This window comes from Nematolebias whitei, chromosome 14, assembly GCF_014905685.2.
Source record: "Nematolebias whitei isolate Nwh7 chromosome 14, NemWhi1, whole genome shotgun sequence".
In the NCBI taxonomy this organism is placed as follows: domain Eukaryota; kingdom Metazoa; phylum Chordata; class Actinopteri; order Cyprinodontiformes; family Rivulidae; genus Nematolebias; species Nematolebias whitei.
Window position 1 is genome coordinate 18,248,632 of NC_056511.1, and position 9,742 is coordinate 18,258,373.

Below are 9,742 nucleotides of genomic sequence, written 5' to 3' on the forward strand. Positions count from 1 at the left end.
ATGTCTCCTACATGAACTTATCAGTGTTTTATTCTTGTTGTGGTTAAGTCTGATTTACTTACAGTCATTGCATCATTTGTTTAACCCTCGAAGCACATTAAGGGATTTTTGAATTTACTTCCACTATGGAAGAATTATCCTGCCATTAATGGAGAGGGCACATTTTGTGTTCGAAAGCAGGACTTCATCTCTTTATTCTCAAAACTTGTAATGCTTGGACTCACAACTTCTGCTCTCTCTCTCAAAATTAATGCAAGCAAGCATTAGTTTTGAGAGAGAGAGCAGAAGTTTTGAGCCATATTCCACTGTATCAAATCTTTTCAACTTCAGACCTAACTATAGACAAAGTTATTTGATTATCTTCTCATATTTGTTTACATGTTTATACTTTTTTGTCATAAAAAGCTGTGATTTAAAAAAAAAAAATGGGATAAACACAAAATATGCAATAATTTCATATAACTGAGGTGCAAAGTGGAATATCTGCATGAGGTTATAGCTGCCTTGACTAGATCAATAACTGATAACCACATTGATCTTGATGCATTATTAATTTTTGGAGCAATGACAGTTTATTCAAAAACCTTACACCTTTTACCCTAAAACCCAAAGCATCTAATGGATATATTTTTACTTCCACTGGATCAAATCTTTTCAACATCTTCACACCAATCAAATACATTTATTTTATTTTTTTTTAATTAATATATGCCATACACAGTATAATAAATCTATCAAAAATGTCAAATAAGCAGAATGTCCACGTTTGGTCCCTACGGTGATTTGAGGGTTAAGCTTGATTGACCTACAGGTGTGCAGTGGAGAGCACCCTGTGCTCCAGCATCAACATGTGGCATGGAGGCTGCACCGCTGCAGAAAGAAAAGCTCTGCAGAGAGTAGTGAAGGCTGCACAGAAGTCTGTTAGAGTCAGTCTCCCCACTATCACAGACATCTACACCTCCAGATGCATCATGAAGGACCCCACTCACCCAGCACACACTCTTTTTGCCCCGCTCCCCTCAGGCAGGAGGTTGAGGAGCATTAAGTGTAGAACCACTAGACTGATGAACAGCTTCTACCCTGAAGCTGTTCAACCTATAAATCCAGACAAATAATGCCACTTCAATTGAAGATTTGCTACTTTATCTGTGCTGCTGATTCTTGCCTTAAGCTGCTGTATTCATACCCATCTGCTCACGTCAGACTCATGTTTAATACATCATATTGTATTACACTATTATTGTTTAGAGTTTATCTTAGATCCTTGTATATGGTTTATGTTTTTTATACTTTATATTTTTGCTATTTTTGGGTGTAACTGGACCTTGAGTACACAGTTTTGTTACACCTCAAGTACCACATGTGATGCGAATGACGACAAAGTCACCTTGAACCTTCAACCTAATCATGTAGTGTTGGACTCAAAACTCAAGATAGCTGCCACAGCCAACTGACCTTTGAAAAAAAATCACTTTAATTAGGTCCATTTTATAGATACTGAGCTAAAATGAATTGTTGCAGTAGAAGCTGAGAGTCACTCACAAATATGAGTAGTTTTACCACTTACTCAGCTGTTCTTACTGTTTTTATCAGCTGTTATTGTTTTGTTTTAAGCCTTTATCTGTATTTCTGCAAAGCAGTTTGTGATTTTATCCATGAAAAGTGCTATATAAATAAAGTTTACTTACTTACTTTGTGACAAGTACCTATGTTTTAGAACTATACGTCCCTGGACTGTAACAAACTGGTTTTGTGACCAAGAATAAAACGTGTACTTGTGCTACTGTCCGCTAGGAGGCGCTACAGCCCCGCCAGTAGCCGACAGGCACGCAGAGCGCAGGGATGAATTAAAACAATTTCTCTCTTTTGGTTTAAAACAGGCAGCACGGAGATCATGCCAGTTTATATTGTGGTGAACAGATGCAAACTATTCGCTGTGTTTTTACTTTGGCTCGGTAAGTGGAGCGAACACACCAACAGCACAGTCGGTGTTAGCTTAGTGGCTAAACAAAGCTAAATACATGACCGGAAGTTGTACTTATTTAAGATTCAAAATAAGAGTTACTGTAAATTAATTGTAGATTAAATTACTTGGAGGCTTGTTTGAATGTATTTTAAATTAGTTCATTTTTGCTTATTAGTGTAAATTCACGTTTTTTAACAGAACCACGCAAGTAAATACTCATCTGTAGAATGCTACAAAAGTAACACAGCTTTGTTTTGAAAGTTATCAAAGGACATAGAAAATTATGTTTGAAAACTTGACGGATGTCTTTTTAAATTATTTTTTACATTTTAATTGTCTCAGTAATTGTATTTTCTGATCTTCTTTATAAATACCAAAACATTTTTTTAAATTTTACTTGCAAAAAATGTAAAGTTTCCATGTCCTTATGTTTGTTTATTAACCCTGTATCTAGTGATTTTTGTTCATTATGATCTTCAAATGATTTTTTGACGTTTATTGTCGTATCCAGTAACATGTTTAACATATTACTGTCATTGGTGTCAAACAAGTATAAACAGTGTTACTAAACAATAGGTCCACTGGTAATTATAGTGATCTGAACACGATTAATGGTGTTTTTTCATATCTGAAATCAAAGGAAAATGTTTGGATATATTTCTTTTGTTGACTTCAGTAATCCAGTTACTTCACCAGGTGTTAACGACCTCATTAGCACTAAAATTAATTCATATTTTGGCCTAGAACAGAAAATTATTTTTCTAATTTGATTGTGATAACTGTAACTGCACGGTGGCTCAGTTAGAGCTGCCGCCTCTCAGCAAGAAGGTTGTTGGTTCAAATTCTGGCCAAAGAGCCTTTCTGGGTGGAGTTTGCATGTCCTCTCCATGCATGTGTGGGTTTTCTCCGGGTACTCAAGTTTCCTCCTACACAACAAAAACATGCGTGTTAGACTGATTGGTAATTGTCTCTAGGTGTGAGTGAGAGAGTGAATGGTTGTTTGTCTCTGTCCCTGTAATGGATTGGAGACCTGTCCAGATTGTCCTCCACCTCTCGCACATTAACTGCTAGATATGGGCATCAGTGACCCTTGTAATCCAAAAAAGGAGATTCAATTAAAAAAATATGGAATAAATGATTCCTTAAATCTGTCTGGTTGTGGATTTGTGTGATGAATAGCCTACTTTGAACAAACGATTTCCACTTTGTTTCCAAGTTCCTCTTGCAAAAGACACAGATCTCACTAAGAGTTTCGTACCTTATTTAACTAAAACAGTTTTCACGAGGAGATACTTTTTAAAATAACTCGTATTTTCTCTGTAAGATGTTTTATATTAGTTTTCAAGAAACTGTCAACAACTTATTATTTTCTTTTAAGATTATGATACTCCTTATGGTCAGTTCTTATAAGGACTGTCTTTTTCAGGGTTAACTCGTTACCTTTCAGGCCAGTTTTAGACTAAGATTCTGAAGCTGTTAGACTCATAAATCCCTAACCAGAAAAATAACTGTTAAAAAAAGAAAAGAAAATCAGTGTAATGCCACTTTAATTGGTGATATGTGACTTATCTGTGCTGCTGATTATCCATGCTGCTGATCTCATGCTGCTGATTAGCTCATGCTTCTGTATTCATACCCATCTGCTCACCACAGACTCATATTTGCGCTGCTGTTTAATACATCGTATTATTTTATAATATTAGTGTTTATCGTATTAGATCTTTTAGCGTACCGTTTGGCGTTCATTTAGCGTGTATCTTAGCTCCTTGTATACTGTCTCTTTTACACTTTATATTTTTGCTGTTGTTGGATGTAACTGGGACCTTGAATGCATAATTCCGTTCCACCTCATGCACCACATGTGAATGACAATAAAGAAACTTGAACTTGAACTTGAAGATCATCTCATGTTCAGAAATCTTGCATCTGTTTTGGTCAAAGTTAAACCTTGAAGAATAACGTTATGCTCCATCTCATGCAATTGATTATGTTGAGAGTGACTTACTGCAACTACCACACCAAATTTTAGCTAAATATCTGTATACTTAGTTGAGTTGCGACTTTTGTGTTTTTAAGGTCTTTTGGCTGTGGCAGCAATCTTAAACTGAGTTGAGTCCAAACGTTAATCAGTTGTAGATAGACCTTTAATGATTTCTATCTGAAAGTTTCATTAAAATTCATCCAGTAGTTCATGAAACTCGTTGCTAACAGAGTTGACTCCAATAGGTAACGGCAGAGGTTTTAATCTTATCCATCAGAACTCAGATTATAAATTGTGGATTAGTCTCAGCTACTACCACTCCAAAATTTTAGCCCAGTATCTGTAAAACCTATTGATTTATAGCCATTTTTGTGTTAGCTGAGGTTGCTTTGCTGTGGCAGCCATTTTGAATTATTTGACTTGAAAAGGTGGTCAGTTGTAGACGTCAGCCCAGTGGTTACGCTCTAAGTTTCAGTAAAATTTGTTTTCATGATTTTGTGACTGACACAGGCAAATAAGCCAATTGGAAATGTCTTGGAGAGATCGCAGTGAGTTTTTTTTACTCGATATTCAATGACATATTTGAGGGTGAGAAAATGTCTGAGGAATGGAGAAGAAGTGTGCTGGTGCCCATTTTTAAGAACAAGAGTGATGTACAGAGTTGTAGCAACTAGAGGGAAATTAAGTTGATGAGTCACACAATGAAAATCTGGGAGAGATTTGAGGAAACTAGACTTAGAGGAAAGATATCTGAGAGCAGCAGTATGGTTTCATGTCAAAAAAGAGCACCACAGATGCCATCTTTTTTTGAGGATGCTGATGGAGAAATACAGAGAGGGTCAGAAAGAACTTCATTGTGTCTTTGTGGATTTAGAAAACGCATACGACAGAGTGCCGAGGGAGGAGGTGTGGTATTGCATGAGGAAATCTGGAGTGTCAGAGAAGTATGTTAGACTGGTACAGAACACGTATGAGGACAGCAGGACAGTGGTGTAGGAGTGACAGATAGCTTCGAGGTGGGAGGTGGGAGTGCATCAAGGATCGGCTCTGAGCCCCTTCTTGTTTGCTCTGATGATGGACGGACTAACAGATGAGGTCAGTCAGGAATCCCTGTGGAATAAGATGTTTGCAGATGACATTGTGATCTGTGGTGGGAACAGGGAACAGGTGGAAGAGAACTTGGAGAGGTGGACGTATGCGCTTGAAAGAAGAGGAATGAAAGTCAGCCGTAGTAAGACAGAATACATGTGTGTGAATGAGAGGGAGACTGGTGGAACAGTGAGGCTACAAGGAGCAGAGGTCACAAAGGTGCAGGACTTCAAGTACTTGGGGTCCACTGTCCAGGAAATTGAAAAGTGTGGTAAAGAGGAGAAGATGATTTGTGACAAAAGGGTGTCAGCAAAGGTCAAAGGAAAAGTTCACAAGACAGAGGTGAGATCAACTATGTTGTATGGTCTGGAGACCGTGACAAAAAGACAGGAGAAAGAACTGGAAGTGGCAAAAATGAAGATGTTGAGGTTCTCCTTAGGAGTGACAAGGATGGATAAGATCAGAAATGAGATCATCAGAGGTACAGTACAGGTTGAACAACTGGGAGACAAAGTTAGAGAGGACAGACTGAGATGGTTTGGACATGCCCAGAGGAGGGACAGTGGGTATACTGGTAGAAGGATGTTAGAAATGCAGCTGCCAGGAAAAAGACAAAGAGGAGATATATGGATGCAGTTAGAGAGGACATGGAGGTAGTTGGAGTGAGGACAGAGGATGCAGAGGACTGAGGGAGATGGAGGAGGACGACTCGCTGTGGGAAAAGCCAAAAAAAGAAGAAGAAGAAGACAACCAAGCTCACACATGCACAAAGACTGTGATATAAACATTGTTGTCCGCCTTCACTTTAAGGTGATTAAAAGCTGAGGAACTACTGGTGGCTTTTAATGAGTCTTCACATCAGAATAATATTCGTTCCCAGTTTGAAATCAAATGACAGCTCGGCAAACAAAGCCTTTGTTCTAAATGTGTGAGTGTCTGCACGTAGAGCTTCACAGACACCAAGCTTCCTGTGAACCAACACACATAAGAACATGCTTTTGTAAAGGGAACATGCATCTGTTCACAACTCCTGAACAAATTCTGATGGAAAACTCTCAGTTTCCTGTTTCACAGCCAACGTTTGAACTTGGCACAGCATGAGAAGCACTGGTGGAAATAATATTAACAACGATCCTGTTACATTATGTCTCCATGTGCAATTATAGTAAACCAGCAGGCACAGTGTTTCAACAAAAGGACCTCACCCAGTTGGACTGCTGCCATCAAAAATTGCTTTTTACTATTAGATGGGAAAATAGCTTAAAAATACTGAGGTTGTACTAACAACATAGTAAAGTATCTGTGTGATGTTGTAAGAGTTTCCAGACTAATAACAGCAACTTATTTCTGAACGGTTTCACCTTTTAAGCGTTACAGATGCTTCCACTTTACTCTAATCTGGAGCTGTCCTGGTCACACGGTCGGTTTGGATGTTTGTTGAAGTCGTGTTACTGCAGTACTGGCGTTATATTACTTTGTCATACTGTCACAAGTATTTACTAAGGTATTGACGTTTTCCAAGCGATAAAACACATGTCAGTTCAACTAACTGAGGCATTTGATCTGTTTTTATTTGTTTATTTTTGCCCTCCAGGTCCTTCAGCTGCAGACACACCCACAGATAATGCTCCTGTAAGTGCTGATTGTTGCAGTGATTAGGTTCATGATGCAGTTCAGTCGTGTGTTTTACACTTAACAACAATCCCTGCATCTCCCTGCAGGTGCTCGAGAATCTGGAAAACCGGGAGCACGGCTTTGTGGGTGAGTGAGGCCTTTAATACAAGGGGATTCGATGCCTTGTTCCAAGTGATCGGCCATGTTGGAAATCAAAGTGCAGATTTAAGATGAAGCCCTAATAATTTTTCTGCATTCGTTGTTTTTTCCCATTAATTTTTTTCACTATGTACTTGGACAAGCCTATCGTCTAACACCCATCAGGGGTGCTGCAGCAGCATCCGCACACCTACTTCGCTTACCTTAATTAGAGGGCCTTAGAGATTCAGTGAAATAAAGCTAAGTGAATGAAACAAGCTAAATACAATGAAAAAAATTTGGTAAAAGGAAGAGGATTAAAATGTTCATTTGATGACGTGGAAAGTAAAAGTAGTTTTCCTTGAATGATTTCTTATGGCCCACCAACCAACTGAAATGTCAAAGTTTTAACCAAAGATCCCCTGTGATACGTTTGTTTTTGGAGTAGGAGTAAGGGATGACTCTCAGCTACTTCCACACTAAACTTGACCTCAGTATCTGTGAAAAAGACTCAGTTATACCCATTTTTGAAAAGTCTCAGTTACAGTAGTCCCTCGTTTATCAATGGGGATCTGTACCCAGAAGCCTTGCGATAAGTAAAGACCCGCCAAGTAGGAATAGTAGTACAAGTAGTAAGTAGTAGTTTATTTTAGTATATATATATATATATATATATATAAAGGCATTTTAAACCCTTCCCACACTATTGCAATATTCTAAACAATGTTTCTAAACTCTAAAAGAGCACAGAATGTTGTGATTTTCCTCTCTCTGCCTCTGCTGCTCTCAGCCACTGGCAAGAGTTTTTGGCCACGCCCACTTCTCCGCTCTGCATGGAGAACAGCTGATCAGATGCGGAGGAAGCTGATCCTGCAGTGTGGGCTGCACAGAGGTGCTAAATAATTCAAAATAATTTATTTAAAATAAATAATCCATGCCGATCATGCGGCTCATCCATCACTCAGCCAATTGTGTGTCATGTCCAATCTTATTTTGAAAAACAGTGATGGAGCGAGTCCGCGAAAAACGAACCGCGAAGTAGCGAGGGACTACTGTATACCCATTTTGGAGTTTCTGAAGTCATCTTAAAAAAAATAACCTCAAACATCTTGAATAGGACCGATTCTAATTGTTGATCAGTGATGTACATTCAGTTGTTAATTTCTGAGAGTTTTATTAAAGTTTGTTCTCTGGTGCATGGGAATTTATTTTCCTGATTATACTTTTTGTATGCCAAATTTTTGGTTTAGCTTGATATAAATATAAGAAAAGAAACAGGTTGATGAGTCTTAACTTGCATTTTCCACTATTGGAGCATGCTGTTTGTGGGACTCAGTTTGTTTGGATATGACCTGACTGAACATTATTGGATTTGGATTATTGAGCTTGAACTTTGGTCTTAACTTGCACAGTTTTCTTGTTTTTCCTAACCTTCATGCTTTTCTGTTCATGTTTGTTTACCAGGCTTGGGGGAGGTGGTGATAGTGATCCAGAGTCAGAGGAGCTCCTATCATGCCCGGCAGGGTTATCGAAGGAAAATGGAGATTCTGCAGCAGGCAGCTAAACTCGGGCAGGTAATATTTATCAGATTACTTGAGGGTTTACCTATAATGCTTAAAGGAAATATGTTGGATTAAAACCTTGTTCTGGTGTGTTTATCTGGACTGTAACAGAATATTTAGCCGTGTTTTTAATAATTATGCCCAGTTTGTTTTGTTTCAAATTCTGTTGTCTAACATAGAGGGCATTTGTCATTCACTTTAATCTATTTTAGGTGTTAAATTAATTGGTATGTTTTATTGTTTGGAGTTAGACTTTTATGTGTTAGTACAAGAGTGGCCAAGGATTTTTCAGAGTGCCACAAACAAATAAAGGAAACAATTCTGTTTCTCCAACATGGTACTCACGGAACACACCTTGACAATTTTCATAACCCTGGGCAAATTGTTGCTTTATATTAATTCAGTGGTTCAGAAAAAAATTGTTTCCTTCATCACACTGATAAGTGCTCTCCATGCCAGACAAGACAGCTGCTTGACAGATGTTTACTTTGTGTTCCTTACCTAATCTAACCACGTGTGTCCCGTCCTCACTGAGTTCAGTAAACTTTGCCATTTATTCAGCTCTCCAGGTGAATGAACAGCATCCCATTCTTCCACCAAGAATCAGACTGTGTGAACATTAGCAGGCTTTATTGGGAACACTAAAACTGAAAAACACATACAAAAAGCACCATCAATAGGGCAGTACATCACCAGTATATGTAATAAACTAAACCCTTTGTTCAACAAATTCAAACCTCTTTAATGCACAGCATAGGTCATAAATGACCCACATTGATTTCCTGTGCCATTCCATACTGAATGTTTATTTGCTCTTTTTTATTCAATATGTTTTGTGACTCAAGAGGCCAATAATTTTTAAAAGTCCCTGAGACAGCTGTTTTTTGCAATAAATACCAATGGCATCCTTCCATTCATCCATTATCTTTACCCGCTTCATCTTTTTCCAGTCGTGGGGGTCACTGGTGTCCATATCCAGCTATCACTATGCGAGAGGCGGGGCATGGACAGGTGGCAAGTCCATCACAGGGCTAAATATCATTGCATTGTTGAAAAGATAACATTATTAAAGTCTTTTTTTTTTTTTAAATCACACCACTCAGACGAAGAGTTGAGATATTTGCCAAACGCAATAACGGGAAGTGATGACAAAGGTGAGCGCCTGCACGTTAACAGAGCACTGCTACAACAGCGACAAGCACACACAGACGAGAAGAAGCTGATGTTGCTTTAGATTATTTATATTATTTATTTATAACTATCAAAGAGAGATGAAGAAGAGTCAGAGTTCAAATAATATTGTTTCAACGAACAAAGATCAGGGAGGTGGGGGAGTGGTGGCGCAGAGGTTAGAGAAGTTGAGCCTGTGATGGTCACTGGCTTGACATCATA

At 38.4% G+C, this 9,742-nt stretch overlaps 1 protein-coding gene across 1 annotated transcript in view; it reads left to right on the forward strand.

The window, feature by feature from the left end:
- The first annotated feature begins 1,894 nt into the window (after positions 1–1,894).
- b3glctb (beta 3-glucosyltransferase b) overlaps positions 1,895–9,742 on the forward strand; it is a 37,999-nt gene continuing 30,151 nt past the window's right edge. Inside the window, exons 1-4 of the mRNA XM_037688298.1 lie at positions 1,895–1,955; positions 6,631–6,668; positions 6,758–6,797; positions 8,253–8,362. Coding sequence (XP_037544226.1) covers positions 1,895–1,955; positions 6,631–6,668; positions 6,758–6,797; positions 8,253–8,362 — 249 coding nt within the window. The remainder of the gene's footprint in view (positions 1,956–6,630; positions 6,669–6,757; positions 6,798–8,252; positions 8,363–9,742) is intronic.